The sequence below is a fragment of the Artemia franciscana genome, chromosome 6 (assembly GCF_032884065.1).
Source record: "Artemia franciscana chromosome 6, ASM3288406v1, whole genome shotgun sequence".
Classification (NCBI taxonomy): Eukaryota; Metazoa; Arthropoda; class Branchiopoda; order Anostraca; family Artemiidae; genus Artemia; species Artemia franciscana.
In genome coordinates, this window is record NC_088868.1 from 20,773,113 (window position 1) to 20,797,386 (window position 24,274).

The following is a 24,274-nucleotide window of genomic DNA, read 5'->3' on the forward strand; positions in this document are numbered from 1 at the left end:
GAGTTGGTATTGCGGATTACTTCTGCAAGCTTATCAAAATGTGAAACATCGTGCATCGTGTCACAGAAAAAAATTCTGAATCCAAAACTTTGTTGAGGATCTTCTCTCAAACCTGAGCTAAAAGAAAGATAATGAACTCGTTCTGAAGAATTGTGGCTAAATATATAAATTTGTGTTGTCTATATCGGATGCCAAGAGCTCCTGCATTGCAAGATTTTCAGCAGGAATAGAACTGTATGGAGGAAATTTTAGGGGAGTTGTATGTTATGTGTAAGGAAACTTCCACCAAGGGTTCTCCTGTGAAGATGGGGAGAACTGTTTCATAAAAATTGAGCAAGACTTACCAGCATTAGTTGAAAATGACCCGAAACTAAATAAGAAACAAGTTTTTTTTTAATTGGAAGTAAGGAGCAACATTAAAACTCGGAACGAACGGAAATTATTTCGTTTATAAACGGGATATCCTCCTCTTCGTCACCTTGCTCTGTACGCTAAAGTTTGACTGTTTGTCCCAATTTTATAAGATCGGGTACTAGAAGACAAAGGTCACTTAATTAGAATAGGAAGCTATCTTAGAAAGTGCGAAAGGCTTTATTGTAAAAACTTAAGGCTGTATTGAGGAGGGGGCTACCCCTTAGTATACAGAACAGTTTCAGTTCGCTTTAAGTTTAGATTTTGATCCTTACTTTTAGTTAAAAAAAACTCGTTTCTTATGTAATTCTTAGTATAATACCAAAGTCAAAATTAGTTTGGAGTGTGAACAGCGACACCAATATTTAAAGATTATTATACATGGTTGACGCCTCGCTCTTTGTTCTCTGCTTAGTCTGCAATATCGCATGGACTACTGTTTGCATTCTGTGTCCAGATGATGGATTGACGGTGTAAAGCCGCGTTTTCATTTTATGTTTGTACAAAATTCTAAATAGGCAGTCAATTAGAAACCCAGTTTTCCCATTCACTGTTAAATAAACATATTTTTCGCACTTTCATTGGTCTATTTGTATTTTGTTTTTCTATAAAACGACATATAGAAATAAGTCTTAAGAGAATCAAATCACTTTTCTGTGATACATCAAATAATGAATTTTAAGAATCCTATTGCAGTTGCAGCGATAGTAGGAAAAAGTTTTCCAATCTTTCTTTAAGGCGTTTTCATTTTGGCGGCAATCATATTGACATTTCTATTTTCAAAGTATTTTACTTCCATTTCTTTTGTTAATATCAGTATCTGCACTGTCTAAAATAACCAAACTCTGACTCTTGTAATCATTTGCTGTGTTATAGACTGAAAGCTAATCAACTAACGAAAGCCGAGAATACCTTTTTTCCAAACAGCAGTGGATTTAATCTTAGTTTGTTTAAGTTTGAAATGGTAAATCGCCGAAAACAAACCGGAGTTGAACTTGAGCACAGATAAATTTATTAGAAGAAAGAAATATCATCATTTGGGAATTATAGGTCAGAAAGCGGAAAGGGTATTATAATTCATATCCTTGGTGATGGAAGATGTTCCAAGACTTCCTTTCCTGAGTTTTGAGCTTAAGAAAGGGAATAGTGAATGTGACTTGGAATTTTGTTTAAAAAAGGTATTGCATAGATAAGCCTATTCTTGTCAATTGTAGGCTGGGTAGACACAAGTCCAAGGATGTATTTTGAATTTGAATATTGTTAGCCTAGTTAATGCTCAGAATCATAAAGACTATGTAATATTTAAGGACCATGAGCCACTTAAAGATTATTTCTAAAAAGAGCCTTAAACCCCTCAAAATGATATCATCAGGAATCCAACATCATTCCTGAAGGGTTTCTAGGTATAGACATTTTTAAACATTCCTGGGTAAAATTCTAGTTTAGTGACTTCTTGCTATCTCCAAGAGAAGCTGGGTTAGGAAAATGAAACTTTGAGGGATGTGTCTACAGGCTAAAGTATGGGTTAATGTTGGTATTACCTGACAATTATTTTGGGTCATGAAACTATTGTTAATAGATGCATTTGACTTTTTGAACATCCATTCTCTCTTGCAAAACTACGGCAAACTCACCATTATGGAGTTATTCCAGCCAGATAGGTATATTCTTATATTTATACATATAGAATTGCAATCACTTCTGTTTTTGTTGATTGGATATTTGAAATTGCAAATCTGTAATACTTTAGAAACAAATTTGGGCTATATATTTGCACATTAGGGGGGTGGGGGTAAAGCATAGCATATATTAAATATGTAAACTAACCATTGCTATATATAATATATACTATGCTTTACCCCCCCCCCCCCCCTCCCCCCTAATCTGCAAATATATAATAACTCCATAACAGTGAGTCTGTGATAGTTTTGCAAGAGAGAAAAGATGTTCAAAAAGTCAAAATGTATCTATTAACAATAGTTTCATGACCCAAAACAATTGTTCAGGTAATACCAACATTGACCAAAGTATGTCCTGTGAAGGTATTTTGGAGTACCCACCTCTACTCCCTCTCCCTCTAGAGGGTCCTGACCTTTGATGACCTATAAAAATATGTGTCTTATAAAATTGAAACCTTGCAAAGTAGATCTTCTGCTGAAATGAAATGCAGCAAAATTGTTTTCAGTTTCACAACTTTGCTCAATCCCAATTTATAAGGTTTAAAGATATGTAAATACATTTCCTAAACTTAAAAAAAAAACATTGATATGGCTCAAAATTCTACTCAAATAACAGAAATTATATTTTTAGAACTAAAGGCATAGAAAAAGCAAATGGTAACTGAAAATTAAGGTAAAATGTTGTTTTGTCAAAATTTCAGTAGGTATAGACCTGTCATGTTGGCAAATTTCAGGGCCCTCTAGAGGGAGAAAGAGTCAAGTTAGGTACTTTCAAATGCCTTCCTGGGATATACTTTAGCATGTAGACCCATCTCTGAAAGTTTCATTTTCCTAACCTAACCCCTTTCCAAGATAGTAAGAAGTCATTAAACTAGAATTTTACCCATTCTTGCAAATTTGTTTTCAAAATGACAAGTTTACTATTAAGAATAAGGGAATTAGTAATTAACATTCCCATATCAGCTATAAATGGCAATTTCTCTCACTAAAAAGTTTTATTTTCTATTTTAATTTATTTATTTTAAGTAAAAACAGAGTAGGCCACAGGCTTGTTGTATTACAGATTAACAGTAAACAAAACAATAAGCAACAATACACAAATGACAGTGTACAAGTATTGAACCCATGGGTGTTGGTTGGTACCACAATTAATGAATAAACTCCTTAGACTGAACAAATTGAAAAAAAAAAAATAAACAAATATACCTGAATGCACAAAATTGGCCTACCACATGGTTTTGCCCTTAGCCCTTTGCTCTTCATATTGCTCTTAAGTAAACTTTTCTTTATTAGTAACACTGCTAGAAGAGCTGAATTTGCAGATGATCTGGCAATATAGGATACTGCTAAAGATTTGGACCAATTGGCAAAGAAAATTGAGAAAATGATGACAGAGCTGCTGGCATTCTCAAAAGCATATTCACTGCCAAGAAAACCAAGGCTGTTGCTTTTCAGATGAAAATTTTCTTCAGCCCCCAGTTATTTGCCTAGACAGTATGCAAATCATGGGTCATCACTTGCCAATGTTTTTGGGGATTATATGAGAGCCTAAATTTTATGAGAGATCTGGAAGAATTGAATAAAATCAGTAAAATAACAATCTTTTGTGTAGAGACTTTTGATCTTGAAATGAATAGCTGGCACAAAATGGGCCATTTCTCCTATTGTGATACTGAACTTCTACAAGAGGTTTATACATTCCAAGATAAAATACACTCTAAGAAGTATTTGTAGGCTGCTGTTAGACAAGTCTGGTGAAGCTGGAAACCATTGAAAGCATGGAAATAAAGTCAGCAATGGATGTCCCAAAAAGTTGCCAAGTTATACACTTAGAATTCTTTTGGAATGCTTACAAGACAGGAGAAATATACTGATTGTTAAATATTTCACAAAGATCTAAGTAATTGGCTATGATCATCCAGTTTTTGAAATAGTTTTTGCCTCTAGTCCTTTGGAAAAACTAGATACCCAAAGTAGGTTGTGGGTGCTCTTTAATGATTTAGTTTTGACATGGAAAGACAAGGTCATCCAATTTAACTATTTTCAAGAGCCCCCCAAATGGAAGTTTGCACCAGTTGAAACTTGCTTGGAGCTTATTCCAGGCAAAATTCAAGTTACCTTCCCAGTCAAGTGCAAGCTAGTTTCAAGCAAAAATGACAACCTGCTTCAGGAATTTCTCACAAATATTTACAGGTAGGGCAGCAGCAACTGCAGTTATTCCTGAATATTGCTTAAATATATCCACTAGGCTTCCAAATGACACATTCATCCTTCTGGCTAAGCTAAAGGCTGTATTTGAAGCTCTAAATGCCATTAATAAAAAGCTTCCTGAAACTAAGGTGATCTTGCTCTCATGCTCTAAGTCTGCCTTACAGCTCATAAGCCAAGTGCATAGGTCAGTAATAGACTCGGATATAGCAAGTCTCAGGAAATTAATAAGGAGTATTCAAGGACAAAAGTAAAACAGTTAAAAATAGGAATGATACCTTTTTATTGACAGTGAATAGATATAAAATTATTTAACTGGATATTTTGAACACATATACAGTGTTCATCATCAGCAGTAAAACTCTATTCACTGTCAATAAAAAGGTATCATCCCTATTTTGAACTGTTTTACTTTTGTCATGGAAAGGCAGTGTGGTCTTTGAAGTTATCTATGTTGAGTATTCAAGGAAGAAATATCATGCTTTATCTAGGCTACATCATGTGCCAAATCACCAAGGTATTAAACATAATAAGGTAGCCAGTTTACTTGCAAATAAAACCACAGACATCCACATAGACCCAACACTAAAATCAAAAACTCTATGTGATGCAAATGAGGAGAATTCTCAAGAAGAATCTATCACAGCTAGTACTCATTTTTCCATCACGTGAAGAAAATGCCCTATACTTCTGAATTAAAAGTGATACATTGATCTAGAGGAAAGAAGAATACAACTAGAAAAAAGAGGGTACCCAAATTGTAGTTTTTGTTTTTTAGTCTATGAGACTTCACAGAGCTTCATCTTTAGCTACAATAGTATTGCAAGGTTGACAAATAAAATAAGAATTGTTTTTTCAAGATTGAAAATGAAGCCTGACACAAGGGAACTGCTTAATATCAAGCTGCCAGGAAATGAGCAAAGAATGTTATTTTTGGAGATTATTTGTTTTCTAAAGAGGAATGACATAGTTTTAGCATGGTTGATGTGACCCAGAAACCTACTTCAGTTTGCTTAAATCGAAGTATAATTGGAAAGACGAGTATGAATTTTTGAAACAAGTAAACTAGTAGAAAATTTTTGTATGAAGCCAAAAGGTGACTGTCTTTAGACTCCAAGTGCTGATTTTCCAAAGAAGAAGAAGAAGAGACAAATTCTTAAAGCTCTTTTCAGGGGCATTGAGTAAAACAGGTCATACAAATGCCATACATATTATGGTTCTATACACTGCCCTTCTTAAAAAGAGGTTCCAACCAAATCTTTTTTAAAAGCTATAACCTTATTTCTTGAAACAACATGATCAAGTAACATGTTTTTTAGAAAGAAGTTTTTAATTTTTTTTGTTTCTCTGGGCTGTTTTACCTTTTGGGGCTCCATTAAGGGCTCAAAATAGAATTTCCCCCTGAAAAAATGATTAAACAATGGAAGAACATAAGAAAAGACATCAAGCTATGTATCCACTTTCATCCTAGCTAAACTACAATGAAAACTGCTAACTTACTGTAAATTTGTATTTGACAGTATAATTTAGCTAGGCTGAAAGTGAATACATCACTTGATGTTTTTTATGTTCTCTCATATTTCAATAATTGCTTCTGTAAAGTTACATTTTGAGCTCTTAATGAGGCCCCCAATCTTAAAACTGCCCCAAGTTACAAATAGTTTAAAACATGTTCCAAAAATTGCTGTCCAGTGAGAAAAATTGTCATTTGTAGCTGACTCAGGGATGGTAATTGTCATTTTCCTTAGTCTTCATAGTAAAATGTTATTTTGAATACAAAATTGCAGGAATTTTTAAATAGAGCTTGAAACCCTTTGAAAATGACATCTGTCATGTAGCGGTACTGTGGGTTTAACCTTAGTTTGGTAAAACATAACCTTTAGATTGAACCTTGGTATAGCAACACACTGCAGGGTCAGCTCAGGGACCTTAGTAGTCCAGAAGTATTGTTAATCCAAATACTAAATACTACTAGGAACAACATCACATCAAAACTGACATAATTTTCAAGAAGTTTCTGGCACTTCCTAAGATTTCTGCAACTTTGTTTTTGTACTAGCCTGACGTTTTACCATTTAAAGTTTTAGGCTAATGAAAATAATAATTACTATTCCTGAATGAACTATAAATGACAATTTTTTCCCCTTGCCAGTTTTTTAGAAACAAATTTTAAAACTTCCTGTTGATATAGGCTGATTTAATCCTTTAAGGGCTAAAATTCAATCTCTCCTTGAAGCAATTATTGAATTATGAAAAAGCATCAGTTGACTTATTCAATTTCATCCTTGCTAATTTGTTTTGTCAGCTGTACATTCATTGATGTTGCCTCTTTGGTGCTAAATCTATTTGAACAAAAGAACTATATAATGAAAAAACAGAAAAAATTTGCTGGATATATTTAATTTGAGCTATATATTTCACATTAGGTGAGGTGGGCTGGGGGTAATGTATAGTGAAGTGCTTTTAGAAATTATACAAGGCAGTATTTTAAAGTTTTTTCAGAATTTTTCAGTATTTCCTTCTTAATGATCCAATTATACAATAAAAAACCCTAATTGTGCTTTAAAACCATTACCCTGTGCTAGGTAGAATTCTAGGTGTTTAGTTTAGAGTCTCAACATTACCCTAGGAAGGTCTTTTTAAATGCCCAACTTCACCTCCCATGAACATTGACTTTTTTGACCTTTGACAATCTATGCATTTTCATGTAGAATCATCAGAAATAGATCTACAGCTCAAATGAGGCATAATGAAAGTGTTTTATGGTAACAGTATATATTCATGGCATCACAGAAGGAAACATGTTAATTAGAGTAATATTATCATATCTCTTATTTTATGAGCTTTCCAAATATTATATTCATGTTTGGGACAATCCATCCCTCATCCCTGAGTCCCAGATATAGCCTGAATGTATATAACTAAAAGAAAACACTAAAATGACGAAATTCTAACTTTATAATATGCAGCATGTTTCTTCTAATTAGGTTATCATGTTTCCTTTTATTACTACCTTATGTTTATTACATTTTCACAAGTTTGCCTAACCATGACTATAAACAGCTCTGCAGGGTCACCCTGAGGGGTGGTGCCCCCAAAGAGAATTATAGCCTAGTAAACAACATGGTTTTGCACAGAATTCTGATTAATGTACCTTAAATTATAACTAGGAGCAATCTAGGGATTGCTCCTTCTAGAACTCCAGAATGATGTCTTGAGTTTAATACAAAGTTCTTTAGTGACCAGGTGCTGTTCCATGATCAGTAACATCCCAATTCAGTTTACACTCTCTGGAGGACCACTCAGCATCTAGCCTTTATTTGAAAATATCACATGGATTCAGCAGTAACTGTTCCATTAGATAGTTTCTTCCAACTGTTGACAATTCATGATGAAAAAAATTTGAGTGCAGACTCTAAATATTGTAGACTGCTTGGCAAGTTTCAGGTGATAACCTCTAGTTCTTGAGTGGGTACCAATAGTAGGGAATAATGCTGGAAGAGTATTAGCCCTCAGTAACTTGTAGGCTAAAATGGCATCCCCTCCAAGGGCATAATTTCATCAAAATTCTGGGGTGGGGGCAAAGTTGGAGCCAATTTTCTCAAAGCAAGTGAAAATGACAGTAAAAACTGAAAAAAAGAAGCCGTTTGGCACCATAAAGGTACTATTTAGTACTTTAAAAACACCACACAGGTACTTTATAGTACTAGGGTAAAGATACCAATGGTTCAACAGTTTTTGTAAAAAAAAAACATTTTCAACTCTTGAAGGTTTAATTTAACAATTTTTTGGTTTTAAAAGGGTTTCAGTATGTAGGAAAAACATCAAGTCTAACTGTTGTAACTGTTGTTGTAAGTCAGAGACCCAATCCAACACATGTTGAAGTACTTGGGGTATACTTGAAGGCAGATCCTGGTGCATTTGACATGTTTATTCTTTTTACTTTATTTCTTTGATTCTCCTCAATTTTTTTTAAATGTGTAAATGTATAAAATGCTATTCAGATAGCCAAAGCAAAAAACTGAAAAAATTGCCTTAAGTATAGGGATGAAATTGGATTATCATGTGGAGTGTAATTGTGTGACCTAGATATCTATAATATAATATTGTGATATAGGTTGCTCTATAAACACTATATGGAATGGCCCACTTTCTATCAGCTTTAGTGGTCCAGCAAAGATTTCTTTGTTGTTCATAAAAGGAATGAATCTCATAATAGAAACCAATATCTATATTTGAATTTGGCTGAAGGAACATTTTTATTCAGTCTGGTATTCCACTACATCAGACAAAAATTTTCAACACTTGGAACACAGTTTTATCAATATAATATTAGCTGCTATTTTAACTTAATTTTATCAAGAAACACCAATGTGGCTACATTTTAGAGATGATTAGATGTATCTTGATGCATTAGTGCTGATCCCAATTTTTTTTGCAAGAAAACCCAAGTAATGACAATTTGAACTTGGCATACCTAAAAGATTGTTGGGATCTCATTCTGTGTCAAAAAAGGAAACGGATTGAATTGAATATTCTTTTTTTTATCTGGGTGTATTGGATATATTGTCCACGTTTTGCTTTGTCAAAGTATAATGACAGCCTCAAGAGATGATGCTCTGTCACAAGCTCTAAGAGCCGAATTTGCTTTATATGTCACATAAAGGTAAAGAAAACAAAATTTCAAATAGGCACATTAAGTCAACTTAACACATTCAACACATTACATTAAGTCAAATAAACAGTCAACATGTCAAAATCAAAAGGTTTAAATTAAAAAGACAAAATCATCAAAGATAAATGGCAAATCAGAAAGCTTGACCATTGCTGAGAGATTAGATAACAAAAATATTACATATAAGCAAAAATAAAAACTGCAATAGATGAGAAGGGGAACATTATGTGGTGATACACCATCAACAGGAAGAGAGACAAAGGAGTTGGTTTTGGTAAGGACACAATCACAAATGATTATTAAGGTGCTCCAGAATAAAGGGGATAAAACTTTTGCGAAACCTGTCTGTAACAGCATGGATGGGACAGTAAGTTGGAATTGCTAAGGAGGCTGACTGGGAGAGTTGGGGTCTAATGGGATTTGGAAATTCAGGAGTAAGTCGTCAGTTCAGGGACTGGAAATGACTGATTTAGCGAAATGCAAGCAAACTTTTCCCCTCCTTTCTTTTAAGGGGGTAATGCGCGCAGCTTTAATGAGGAAGGAGTATGGAATTTTGCCCTCTTTGTAAATGATCCTGACCACACGCTTTTAGACCCACTCAATTTCATCACTGAGTTCACTTGAAGGTCGTGAATATACATATTCCAATAGTGGCCTGACAAAGGATAAGTAAACACAGAGAGAAAGTATCTTAGCACAATTGACAGTAGTACAATTAGTAGCAGTTGGAACATAGCATCTTCGGTTTTATTCAATATCCCCTTTAAAACGTGCTGAAAGTTTCAGCTTTCCCATCAATCATTCTTGAGGCATTGCTGATGCATCCTCTTGACAACCTAGTGTGTTTTGATTTAGTTCAATACAGCTTCAACGTAGCCTTAACACCCTAGCTTTTGTAGCAGTAGTAGTAGTAGCAGTTTTAGTAGCAGTATATTTAATTCAATTTAATGTAATAGTAGCCTTAGCTTTAGTAGCAGCAGCAGCAGTAATAATAGTAGCAATATAGAAGCAGTAGTATATTTAGAGGGGGCCCAGGCCCCCCATGAAATTCCCAACAAATTTGTTTAAGAGTTTAATGTCTTGCTCTTAGCAGTCCCTTTTGGTTTTCTATTGTATGCTTTGATGGAAGTGCTGCATGGCAGTAAAATTTATCCCCTTTAAAGATTTTTTATATACCTGTCTAGGTCTAGATCCTACATTTCATAGATCTCTCTCACATCCTTAGCCTAGAATTGTCACTCCCTTGGTCATTCCATCCATCTGCTTGAGTTTTGGGCAAGTCTTATTTCATACTTATTGTGTTTAAATAAAGAAAAGCAAGTTTTTTCGACTGAAAGTAAGGAGCAAAACTAAGATTTAAAGCAAACAATACCTTGTTCTTTATGCTAAAGTTCGAATTTTGTTCCAATTCTTTGAGAATTACCCCTGAATCACAAAAGCCCTTTAATTAGAATAAATAGCTGTTTTAAATACTAAAAATCTTTAGTGTAAAGAGCAAGGTATTGACTAGAGGGTGAACCCCTCATATACGTAATAATTTCTGACTATTTTAAGTTTTAATGTTGCTCCTTACTTTCAGTTGAAAAAACTTGTTTTTCTTTATTTAATTTTTGATCGTTTTTTAAGTAATGCTGGGAAATCTGGTGCCCTCTTCATAGAAATGTCTTCCCTCATGAAAAATTCCTTCATGGAAAGCCATGTAAGCTTTCTTGCTAGTATTTGACTTATATATTGACAGGTATCTAATGGCAAAACAAAACTGTCTGCAAGTGTTTGTCTACAATCTCTTTGTAGTTTTTTTCTCGTTCCTGTACTTTTTCATGTATTGAAATGCTGGAGAAAGATTAAGAATTAAGAATGATTAAGAATTAATTAAGAATTAAGAACATTAAGAATGAAACAGATTACCCCTATAGAAGCATTGCATTGACAGTAATCTTCTCCATCAGTTTTCTATTGGGTGTAGATTTACCATTATTGTCAGCTATGTTGGCCAACGTGAAAACCTCAACAATGGTTTAAATGTATTATTTCACTTCAAATTCTAATAGAATAGTTTACTTCTAAATCCTACCCATAGTAATACTCTAACTTTCTTTAATACCTAAGAAAAGTTACAAAATTCGTCAACATTTTTTTACTTATAAAGTGGCTGCTGTATGTCTGTAACTCTTTCAGTGAACCCATGCTGTGTAGCTGGGTATTTTCTTTTTTAAAGAGTTTTTATTTACTTAGTAGTTTTAGAAAATGGATATATTGATCACCTAATTGCTTTTTTCTCTCAAATTTGAAACACATAGAAAGGGGAGGATTTTTTAATTTCTTAGGAAAGATGGGGTGAACTGAAGATGGATACAAGAACTAAAGTGGCAGTGGCAACTTGATAATTACCAACTTTCTGATCACACAATTCAAACTGAAAAAAGAAAACAGCTTGCATAATTGTTGCTCATTTTAACTAATAATTTGTGTCATAAAATCCTTGTTGAATAAGAAAAGAGGATTGTTGATGAGCCAAGGTTTGCAAGAAGAGATTGTTGGACAGCCATAGTTGAGTTTTTGTCCCCTATCTTCTGAGGCTGAGGTTCATTTTTCCATTTTTTAGACCAAGCCTTTTCTCCTAAGGGCTGTAAAGAAAGGACAACAATGACTCGATGAGGTCAGTTTTCCTATCTCCTCTTGGAATTATTCCAAGAATCAGATAAAATATGAATATGAAATGCAGTGGAAAATTATGCAACTGTGAAGGTTACAAGAATTAAAAACACATTTTAGAATTTAATGTTATGAAATACAGTTAAATTTCAATAAAATTCAAGAATATGCATTCAGTTTTTTTTTGGTCATGGTCTGAGGAAAAGGCCATCAGAACTCCTATGTTAAAAAAAAAAAACATTCAAATAAGTAGAAAGGGAATAAGTCTTAAAAGGAAGGCATGTGGCCTGCTCTTTTTGGAGTACTGGAGCTTTTTGTGGACAACCAGTCTGATTCAGATCTATTGGTGAAAGCCAACTCCTTAGTAATAGCTATTACCTAGTTCGACTTCATTTTCCCTCTGATTCTTGTGAAAAAAAAATAGTTCGATTCTGCTTTCAACTTTTGTTTCTTTGCAGAAGGAAAAGTTAAATCTACTTATCTACTATGAACATATTGTTCCTCTGCATCTTTCAGGAGCCTTCCATCTACATCTTTCACTTGGAATTCTTGAATACATGACTTGCCTACTATTTCTTTGGTAAGGTGATATACGGCTCGTGTGTCTCCATGGCTTGCTGCTTCTTTGGCTCGTCTGGCCTTTTTGTCCATGTATTGTCATCTGTTGGATGTGGTATTTTTCTTTACATTTCTATCATTTTCTATGAGACCTCAGGTCTTTGTGGATATCACTGTTGCTTAGCCGGTTTTTTAAACCCAAAGGTTCCTTTGGCCGTATCCGTGTAGCTTTTGCGGATCGTCTCCCAAGCGTCTTTGCCGTCTTCTGGTAGGTTATATTGGGCTTCAAATTTATTGGACAGTTTGACGCCAAACGAATATTGGACGCCCTTGTCACTTAGTTTATCTACGTCAAAGCTTCTGATTATATGTATCTTCATAGTCCTGATATATATATGGTTTGTATATCTGTATGGTTTGTAGGGTCCCTGTATCTAGATTAGAGGAATTTGAAAAAGATTCAGTCCTTTTTAATGCGGTTTTTCAATAACCTTTAGCTTGCATTGAGAATGATAATCTTAATAAATTTCTTTTCCCTCCCAACAAATACTTGTTCTCTGGTGATTTAGTCCCTATAAGTCCTAGTACACAGAGGATATCATTTTGGAATTGTCGAAGATGAAGTAGCAGAAAGGATGCAATTGAAAATTTCCTTCAAGAATCAGATATTTTTGGGATTAGTGACATTTTTTTGACGATTATTCCGCAAGCAAAGTTAACATTTATAATTACCATTTTTTTTAGATAAGTAGAAAGCAACAAAAAGGTGGGGGCTTAGCAATGATTGTAAAAATTGTTTTCAAGCTCGAATAAGAGAAGAGTTTTTATCCCTCAATGCTGAAATGGTTTTTGAGAGCTGTGTTGTTGAGTGTTTTATGTTCAATAATGACAAACTAGTAGTTGTTGTAATTTATCAACCTCTGTCATGAAGTAAGTCAGATTTCCTGGACCTCCGAATGCCGTTTATGGTTCTTGGTGACTTCAACCTTAATTCAATGGAGATTGTCCCATCTAACCAGCAAAGAATTGATAGGCTTGTGCTGCAGTTCTTAGAGTGCAATCTATCATACAGTATAAACCCTGTACGTCTTATCCCGACTCGGGTAACTAATTCCGCTTCTTCTCTTATCGACAATATTTTTGCACCTGATCCATATGAAGCCACTTTCGTGGCTATGGAAGATTCGTTTTGCACTGTATTCAAAGCACAAAGTATAAGTATAAAAAAGTATGAAGTATAAGTTGTATTTCAAAGCACAAAGGATAGTCTCTAAAAGTAGTTCTATAAAAAGGAGAATTTACTCACAGACAAATGTAACAAGGTTAAAATCAAAACTTAGTAATGTGGATTGGAATGAACTAGTTAAAGAGAAAGATCCAAACAACGCTTTCGGTGCATTTTATAAGATTTCAAACGAAAAGTTGTATCTTTACTGTCCTTATAATACTTTGCATCAGAAAAGACCTTCGCCCAAAAAACCATGGATAAGCACCTCACTATTAAAATCTATTGATGAAAAAAGTCGTATCTACAAGATAAGAATGAGGTACCCTTGAGATCATAGTATAGAGTGGTTCAAAACATATAAAAATTTGTTGACTAAAATTCTCAGAATAAGTGAAATAATCTATTATGAAAATTCATTAAAGGAAAAATTGGGACTAATGATAACATAACACACCCAGAATTAATCATAAATGAAAGTGGTACTAAGCTGGAAGAAAAAAGTAGTGTTGCTGAATATTTCTCTCACTATTTTTCCAATATTAGCTGACATTCGATTCTCCAGAATGTCCGCCTCATTTATATCAAAGGTATCTTTTACCATCCCAAAATTCTAGTATATTTTATTGCCCCTGTTACCCCTAATGAACTTCAGAGCGTAATGATGAAGTCAAAGGGTGGAACTCCTTAGGTTTAGACAAATTATCTACAAACATTTTTAAAAATCTCGTTATTGTAATTTCTGTTCCATTGCTTCATATTTTTAATACATCCATACTACTTGGGATATTCCCAGAAACATGGAAAGTTGCCCGAGTCCTTTCAATTTAAAAAAAGGACATAAGACAGACCCAAGTAATTATCTGCTGATAGCGATTCTTTCCCCTTTATCTGAGGTATCAGAAAAGCTAATTAAAAAACGAATTGTTTTATATTTGATAAAATAAATTCTTTCTCTAAGAGTCAATTTGGCTTTTGGTCTTATCATTCACCTGGACAAGCTATTTCTGCACTTTTACTAAGTATTAATGACTCTCTAAATGAACATCTAGAATGATAATCTAAATCAAGTTTCTACTCTTTTTATGAAATAAAGAAGGCATTTGACATGATAAATCATACAATCCTGCTTGAAAAAATCAATAATGTGGGAATCAGAGGCAAAGGACTTGAGTTTTTAAGATCTTCCTAGCATGGTCGAAAAATTCATTTGGATGTAAATGGTCAAGTGTCTGGTCGTAGGTCTCTAGATAATATTGGTGTCTCTCAGGGATCTGTGCTTGGGCCCTTGTTATTCCTGATCACCCTTGCCCCGCCCAGAGGGCTAGGGGGGGTTGTTATTCCCAAAGGCATAATTACTGGACCTTTCAACAATCCTGAACAAAATAGCTGCCTAAAAATTTCGATTTAATGTGTTTTGGAAAATGATGGGCTTGAAGAGGGTAGTGGCTGGTTGCCCTCCAGTCGCTTTTGACTCCTAAATTGGGAACTAGAACTTCCGATTTCCAATCAAATGAGCCCCTCCCGAACTTTAAACGACCACCCGTTCCATAAAAACCTCATGTGCTCGCGGTGCTTAGCTTACAGCCCTTGACCCTGGGCTCTATGGGGTTGTGTCAACTATGGAGGCATTGTTATATGATCTTTGGAATATTTTGAACAAAATTGCTATCTTGAATTTTCTATTGCATGATTTTGGTCAAATGAGGACATGGGAGAGGGGCTAGCTACCCCCCAATAACTTTAGACTCTTAAAAAGGGCACTAGAACTTTTGATTTCCAATCGAACGAGCCCCTCCAAAGCTTATATGACCACACCTTCCATAGAAACTTTATATATTTATAATGGACAATTAATATAACCTATAGCTTTTGTCCCAAGGACTGTGGGGGGGTTCCTTCCCAGGGGTATAATTACTGTACCTGTCAACTATGCTGAACAAAATGATTAACTCAAAATATTGATTGGATGTCTTTGGGGAAATGATAAGGGTGGGGTGGGGCTGGTTGCCGTCCAATCTTTATTGACTCATAAAAAGGGCACTAGAACTTTCAGTTTCCAATCGAATGAGCCCCTTTCAAAGTTTCTACGACAACTCCTTCTATGCGAAGTGCCTTTGTTAGAGAAAAAAAATATACTGTGCCAATATCGCAGCCTACGATTGACTTATGCTGCCTATGATTGGCTCAGATTTATCAGACATCCATTTCAACCAAACAAACGAATTATAATACCGATATCGGATAATATTTCCGACAGAAAAATTGACTCCTGCTTGAACTAAGCAATGAAGAAATTTTCAAATGCACCTGAAATATCCATCATGCAAAAATAAAGTGGCCTTTTTTTGCATTTTCCCAAAACCAACAGCCGACCAAGTATATAAAGAACCACTGTTAAAAAATATTAAAAAAACCACTGTTAAGATTCCCTAAAGAATACTATCGGAAACTAAAGACTGAGCTAAATACATTTGTAATAAAAGTTGAATATGTTAACAATAATGTACACTTATGGTGAAGTGATAATAATACAAACCATCCATATCAGGAGCACTTGGTCTCTTTACCATCTTCAAAGCATGGTAGATATCATCACCAGACAATGCTAATACATGGGCTTGCTGAAGAATTTGAGGAATGATATTTTTCATTCAGGAGGAAAACATGAACTGGATAGATTGATTAAATGTAGAAAAAAAGAGTAAAATGAGCTACAAATCATCGATTCGGAGAACCGAAATGGTAGAAGACACACACTTGCTGCTATTTATCACATTGGCTTCGGCTTTTATACAGCTTGACGGAAAGAAGATCTAAACTGACGTGTCGAATTTGGTGTAATTTTAAACACTTCGTTAGGCTTGGGCCAATAACAAGCAATACAAAGGCGTAGCCAAAACCTCGCGCGTTGTTTAGCTTTTTCTACATCAGGGCACATATTCCAGGACGGCTTTCTGGTGCTGATTCTAATACGTTCGACAGGAACTAAAGCTGAAGCACCTGACTTCAAACAATGCACAAGAACTATTTCCTCAAAATAAGCCTTTCAAAGAAAAGTAAAGAGCTACATTAACCATAAAATGAGAAGAAATAAAGTCAAATAATTTTCGAATCTTAAAACTACCAAAAAATAACCATCAATAAAAAACTGAGACACAAAAGAAACAGAAATTATAATAAATGATTTGACGCGTTGAGTCAAACTCAACTTGAGTAGAAACTGTGATGATTTTAACGCCCCCCCCATGCCTTTTGAAGACTCATAGTAGTAGTGGTGGTAGTAGAAGTAGTATTAGTGTTTCGTTAATAGTAGTAGTAGCAGCAGCAGTATGTACATGTTGCCTTTTGGCCTGTTGACAATCCCTTCGTGATGCCCTGGAAGTTTCAGCTTGATATGGTTAGCTGTTCCAGTGAAACGGCTGATATGCCCTTTTGACAATCTGTATGCACATAGTATGTATTAATTTAGTTCGCTTTTCCCCTCAATATTTCCTCAGATTTTCTCTTCAATGCCCTAAGGCCCGGTAGTACTTGCTACAGAAGCAGTAGTTGCAGTTGTAGCAGTTCTAGCACCAGTAGTAGTAGTAGTTGCAGCAGATGTAGAAGTGGTAGCAGTAGCATACAAATATTGGCTTTTTGGTCCATTGATCATCCCTCTTATGATTTCCTGGAAGTTTTAAGTAAATACACTTATTCATTCCTAAGTCACGCCCTTTTGACAACCCATATGCACGCAGTGTGGTTTGATCTATTTCAACACCCCGCTCAACATTCTCTGAAAGGTTCACGTGAATGCCCTTCGTCATTTTGAACACTAAAGATCAAACGTGCCCACCTTACTCAATAACAAATACTATATGTAAACAACGGGAGAATTACATAACTTACAGCCCTTGTCCCAAGGGCTGGAGGGGGGGTGACATCCAAAGAGACATAGCTATTGGATTTTTCAGCTATGCTGAACTGAATGGTTATTCCAGAATTTCGATTGGATGTGTTTGGGGAATTGATGGGCGTGGGAGGGAGGCTGGTTGCCCTCCAATCATTATGACTCTTAAAAAGGGTACTAGGACATTCAATACCCAACCGAATGAGCTCCTTTCGAAGTTTCTTCAATACCTTCTATACGGTGTGCCTGAAATAAAAAACAAAACAAAAAACATTCTGCCCACTTCGCTCTTTACCTAGGCAGGGCTATTGGTCTGCCTGATTGTTAGCACCTCTGTTTGTTTCGACAGAATTTAATTAGTTTTTGTATGCATAATAGCTACATGCTTAAGACTGCACATTGATGAAAAACATCTGACAGGTCATACTGGGAAAGACTGGTTGTGACGAATTAGACATTTTTATTCTGAAGAACTTGCTCGTTACTTTTAAGGTGCAGTTATTTATGTTTTAACTCTTTTAGCTTGTCCGTGATTACTTCCAAGATAACCCTGAGTCTTTTGCCTCTGAAATAAGAGAATTTGAAGGTTGTCGATATGCAGCTATCAACTGTGCAAAAGATACAAGTGGCTGTGTTGCCCTCAAGAAATACTTTTGTCAGCTACAAATGCTTTTAAATCGTCTACCCAAGGATGAGAAGTTATTGCCATCTTTCAATTTCACTTGGTAAGACAACTCCACTGTCAAAATTCTTTTTAGTGTTTCTTTTGCCTTTTTTTAGCGTCAAATATATAAAGTAGTTAAAAAACAGACCCCTGGCTATTGAAATTATGATTTATTTTTTGTTTTTGACTTAAACTAAGTTTTGACTCATCTTTTTTTATGTATTTTGATTGGATTGTGTTTGACTTGAAAGCCAATGGATTAGGTTTGACGTGAAGGTCAAATTCTTTCGATATGATGTATGTACTAGTGCTATATGTGACGTAAAATTCAAATTCGGCAACCATGCTGTGAAATATTTTTTAAAAATTAAAGTCTATTCCATTCTACTACAAATTTACGCAATATATAAATCAAAATTTCCAGTTTACTTTCCCACTTATGTTGCACTTCATTTTTTAGAAAAATTTTTTCTTTACTTTTTTAGTTTTGCCGTACTTAAAAGTTACAAGTTTAATATGCATTGATGCCTGTACTCGATTCAAAATCATTAGTTTAGACAGCAACCATTCATGGGTCATTCTTCAGTAAATATGACGGGCTAGTAGTAAATCATGATGATATGGGAAAAGAAGACCACCATCCTTGACAAATGTAGTACATCGTGACTTAGTGGTAGTATTGTGTTTTTTTTTGTCTGAGCAGTTATAATTAAACATATTTGTTTTGGGAATTCTACAACCAACTATCCTTATCCCACATCTGGTCAGCCGTTTTTCAGGGAGCCCTTCCGTTTTAGGGCATTCCTTCCAAGGTGACAAACAAATTATAAGAATTCAGCAAAAATACTATCATGGAGTATTGTTGGTAGTATTGTCATAAAGCTTATGATAGGGAGAAATGCCCTCTAAAGAGACCAGGTTCTACATTGATAACTTCTTCACTCTGCTCCTTTACTTCAAACTCCAAAACAGAAAGTTTGTCATGAAACTGTTACTATCTGTAGCACCTGCATCGCTCTAAGTCCTGTCTAACCTCAAATGGTTATGAAGAAAGAAGGGTATGACTCATGGAAGAAATCATATTAGGTGCAAGTGGTCCAAGGAGAAGCCCTTCATCTGGCATCTTTGGGCTTACTTTTCACCTTTACTCACTAGGAGTTGTGATATCCACGAAACACACATCTAACGCGGCTTTTGACTGACCTTTTTCTTTGTCTAAATAAGAGACTATTTAGACGAAGAAAACGGTCAGTCAAATTCAAATATTCAAATTCATTTTATTTAAAAAACATTCGACGGACAGAGCCGATTATTAGTTTTTATTGTCATACACACACAAAAATTCGTCGACAAGTGAGTAAACTCCTAGTGAGTAAAGGTGAAAATTAAGCCCAAAGATGCCAGATGAAGGGCTGCAATCTTAAAATTACTGCTAAGCATATAAATGTAAAGTTGAACTGTGGGGAGGGGAAGGAACTTTTTCAATGATTTTCATGTGAATTAAAGTTCATAAAAGTTGGTTCTGGGTTGCAATCTGGTTGCATTTTTCAGTTTACTGGACGTCTATTTTATGTACTTACCGCTTTTGTGATAGTTTATTTCTGTCTTAGGAGTTAGTTTAAATAATAATAATAAAAATCTTATTTTCGGAGGAAAATAATTGCCAACGCGATGAGCTAACGATTTTTAATGATTAATACGTAATCATTTAAGATTCTTCGCTAAATAATTCCAGAGCAATTGTGGTTCGAAAAAGATATCCCATGTCAATATTCGTATTTATTTATGCGAAAGGGGGATGAAGAAGGCACAGGCTCAAGGTTTTTGACCCTCTAATAAAATGGATTCAAAATCCACATATGGCTCTGATTTCAACAAGATTTGATAAGCCCGGCTTTGTATTAAATTGTATCAATGACCCCTCTGTTTTAAATGGAGTAGTTGCGTCTTTTGGCATACTTGTCGCCCAAGAGCCACGCTTTTGTGCCTTTTGGCTGTACTGATGAAAATGGTCATCCTGTGTCGTATGGGGGGGCCTGGAGGAACACCGGCGTTGATAGAACGTCTAGATGCCCTCGATCAGTTTAAGCCCTTAAAAAGAATTCTAGAACTTTTGATTTATAATTAAATATGCCTGTCCCCAAGATTTTGCCTCCATCCATTTTATGTGATTAAATAAAAAAAAGTTTTCAACTGAAAATAAGAAGCAACATTTAAATTCGAAAATGAGTAGAAATTATTCCGTATATGAAGAGGTTACCCCACTCCTCAATAGTTTGCTCTTCACGCTAAAGCTTTTAGCACCGTATTAGGATTCGCTCTTAAAAATTGGGACAAACAGTCAAACTTTAGCGTAAAGTGTAAGGTATTGAGGAGGGGGGGCAACTCCTTCATAGACGGAATAATTTCTGTTGGTTTTGAATTTTAATGTTGGCACTTGCTTTCAGTTGGAAAAACTTTTTTTTTTTATGTTTAATTTCTTATTGTTTTTCAAATAAGGCTGGTAAATCTGGCTCACCTTCCTTGAAAAATTCCTCCTTTCATGAAAAACTACTCCGTGGAAAGTTGCTCCCATTTAAAATACACCCTCCCATAAATTTCCTTTCCTTCCCCCTTCCTCCTCCGTAAAATTTCTTGCAGAAGATTCAGCTTGAAAAATTCTCCTTAGCATACTATTATTTGAAAAATACTTTATGTTCCAGTTATTTTTCCAATCACTCCAGAAATTCCCCTTTCCGTGGAAGTTGTTTCCTGGAAATCCAAACACACTAAAAAAAAGATCCCTCCGACAATGTCCCTGGAACATCTCCATGTGTAAAATTGAGCAGGCAAAGAGAAAGTAAGACGAATAAAATTTTTGTTTAGGGATTCTGTCAAGTCCCCTCAGTTTAGAATTTTCCCTGGAAAGCTCACCCCCCATGAATTTCCCTTCACACGGAAATGTATCCCCATGGAAACTCACTCCTAGCACAAATTTCCCCGTCCCCCGAAAATACTTCCCAATGAGAAATACTATTCGTAAACAATGGGCAAATTTTATAGCTTAAAGACCTATTCCCAGGGACGGTGGGTCATGTTATCTCCAAAGGTAGAGCTTTGGGATTTTTCAACTAAGCCAAACAAAATGATTGTGTCAAAATTTCGATTGGACGATTTTGGGAAAAGGGGCGCGGGAAGGGGGATAGTTACCCTCCAATCATTTCGGTCGCTTTAAAAGGACAAAAGAAATTTTAATTTCCGATCAAACGAGCCATGTCCCGATATTCTAGCACTATTGGTTCGATTCGATAACTCATGGGAAAAAAATAATAAGAAACACGCATCTCTGATCTTTCTTCTGACAAACAATACAAAATTCTGTATGTTTGCCAATGGATCTTTCTTCTGACAAACAATACAAAATTTCGTATGTTTGCCAATGGAGCTTAAAACCTCTATGTATATATATATATATATATATATATATATATATATATATATATATATATATATATATATATATATATATATATATATATATATATATATATATATACATATATATATACCAGGGAGATCTAATACTGTTGTTTAGTTAATGACAGGAACTATGGAGCTTTTAGGCCTTCCTGCTTTAAATCAGTTTTATTGCAGGACAGATGTTTACGCTGGTATTACTTTCACCGTCAGTGATGTTAAGTACGAACTGGCAGCAGTTCTCTACAACATCGCTGCCCTTCACAGTCAACTCGGTCAAATTGAAGAAAGGTTTTCATTTGATGGTATGAAAGTTGTCTGCTCCCATTTCCAATGTGCTTCTTGGGCTTTTCAGAAAATTAACAAACATTTTACCCAGCCCCGTGGCACTGACATGGCACCAGATTTGATGGAGTTGTTCGAGATCGTCTGTTTAGCCCAAGCGCAAGAGTGTATACTTGAAAAGTGTGTAGTGGACAATCGTCGACCCGTTAACACTGCAAAAATAGCTGCACAGGTAGTTGATTATTATAAAGCTTCTCTACACATCTTAGAAAAGGCAATGAAGTCTCAAGACGAAGAATCTCTTGGTGAATTTATCGGTTCTCATTTACTGAAACGATGGAGAAAAGTTTTCGAGTTTAAGAATCTGTACTATAACGCAATTGTTTATCTCTTTCAAGGTATGTCTAGCTACTAATTTCCATATTGACAGCCATATATGTTAAGGAGGGTAAAGTGGATCTTATTATCATAAAACATGAGGATTACATATATTTACTAGCAGTTTTTACTTGCTTTAAAATCAAGGTGGAATTATGTTCACTAAATTCTTGGTGAAAGCAAAGAATTGGTGAATTATTGTCAGCCAGTGGACAAAAGAAAATATTTTGGCTTCAATCCACTGTCATTGATGTGGGGAAATAAATAAAGAAATAAAAGCAACCAAAAGAAATGCTAATATTTGGGATCCTACGTAAGAAAATTACAGGAACACATCTTATGGTTTTTATGGCACTTGATATTAACCAAGTGACATATAGCAATCGCAAATTCTGTCTGTCTGTCTTTCGGTCCCGGTTTTGTTACTTTAGGCAGTTCCAGGTAAGCTAGGACGATGAAATTTGGCAGGCGTATCAGGGACCGGACCAGATTAAATTAGAAATAGTGTTTTTCCCGATTTGACCATCTGAGGGGGGGGGGGAGATGGGGGCCCGTTAATTCGAAAAAAAGAAGAAAAATTGAAGTATTTTTAACTTACAAACAGTTAATCAGATCTTAATGAAATTTCATGTTTAGAAGGATAATGTGTCTCAGAGCTCTTATTTTAAATCTCAACTGGATCTGGTGACATTGGGGGGGGGGAGTTGGGAGGGGAAAACCTAAGATCTTGGAAAACACTTAGAGTGGAGGGATCGGGATGAATGAACCTTGGTGGGAAAAATAAGCATAAGTCCTAGATACATGATTGACATAACAAGAACAGATCCGATCTTTTTGGGGTAGTTGGGGGGGGGGTTAATTCTGAAAAATAAGAAAAATGAGGTATTTTTAACTTATGAACGGGTGATCGGATCTCAATGAAATTTGATATTTAGAAGGATATCGTGTCTCAAAGCTCTTATTTTAAATCCCGACCGGATCTTGTGACATGGGGGGAGTTTGGGGTGGGGGTTGGGTTAATTCTGAAAAATTAGAAAAAATGACGTATTTTTAACTTACGAAGGAGTGATCGGATCTTCATGAAACTTCATATTTATAAGGACCTCGTAACTCAGATCCCTTATTTTATATCTCAACCGGATCCAGTGTCATTGGGGAGGCAGTTCGGGGGGGGGGGACCGGAAGTCTTAAAAAATACTTAAAGAGAGAGATCAGGATGAAACTGGATGGGACGAATAAAAACCTGTTTAAGATACGTGACTGACATAACCGGACCGGATCTGCTCCCTTTGGTGGATTGGGGGGGGGGGGTTAATTTTGAAAATTGAGGTATTTGTAACTCACGAAAGGGTGACCAGATCTTAATGAAATTTTATATTTTCTTAATTATAGAAATAATTAGGATCTTGTACTTTAAATCTCTAATTTTAAATTCTGACCAGATCCTGTGACATTGGGGGGAGTTTGAGGGGGAAACTGGCATTCTTGGAAAACACGAAAATTGGGGTATTTTTATCTTACGAATAGGTGATCGGATCTTAATGAAATTCGATATTTAGAAGGAATACATGTCTCAGAGCTCTTATTGGAAATCCCGACCAGATCTTTTGATATTGACGGGAGTTTGAGGGGAAAATCTTGGAAAACACTTGTCTGGTGTGCTCTTAGCTCTTAGCTCTTGTTAAAAAGAGATAATATATCCTGCTTTATCACCGGATAGTGTTTTATGACAAGTTTAGATATTTGAACCGGCTTTGTTAGGAGTTTCAGAAACTCATTGCCTAGGGTTAGGAAAGATGAAATGGGTGATATAAAAATTATTTATTCAGCTAGAAAGGATGGCATATATTGGTATGGGGTAGAGCTTCTTATGAATTTGACTATTGACTATTTTATTTACAAAACCCATGCTGTAAACATCAAACGCAACAACCGCACAGGGAAGGCACAATGCACCTGCTAGAGACGGTTGTAACCTTTTAACTCTCAACCAACTACAAAATCAAATAAAACAAAAATGCTCTCTCTCATCATGTCTCTTTCAAATGAGAAGAAAAAATCTAAATAAATTAAATCCTCCCCCCCCCAAAAAAAAAGTTCAGATTCAATAAAATAAAGAAAACAAAAACGAACGCACTAAATTTACTTCTTTAGTCTCTTTTTAAAGAAACTAGCGTATTCAGCCAAG

At 35.3% G+C, this 24,274-nt stretch overlaps 1 protein-coding gene across 4 annotated transcripts in view; it reads left to right on the plus strand.

Moving 5' to 3' along the window:
• The first annotated feature begins 1,401 nt into the window (after positions 1-1,401).
• LOC136028176 (tyrosine-protein phosphatase non-receptor type 23-like) overlaps positions 1,402-24,274 on the plus strand; it is a 143,682-nt gene continuing 120,809 nt past the window's right edge. For 2 of the 4 annotated variants that reach the window (XM_065705872.1, XM_065705871.1), the window contains exons 1-3: positions 1,402-1,589; positions 17,826-18,028; positions 21,601-22,106. In XM_065705872.1, coding sequence (XP_065561944.1) covers positions 1,503-1,589; positions 17,826-18,028; positions 21,601-22,106 — 796 coding nt within the window. In that variant the 5' untranslated portion in view covers positions 1,402-1,502. The remainder of the gene's footprint in view (positions 1,590-17,825; positions 18,029-21,600; positions 22,107-24,274) is intronic. The other 2 variants (XM_065705874.1, XM_065705873.1) reach the window with 2 other exon arrangements.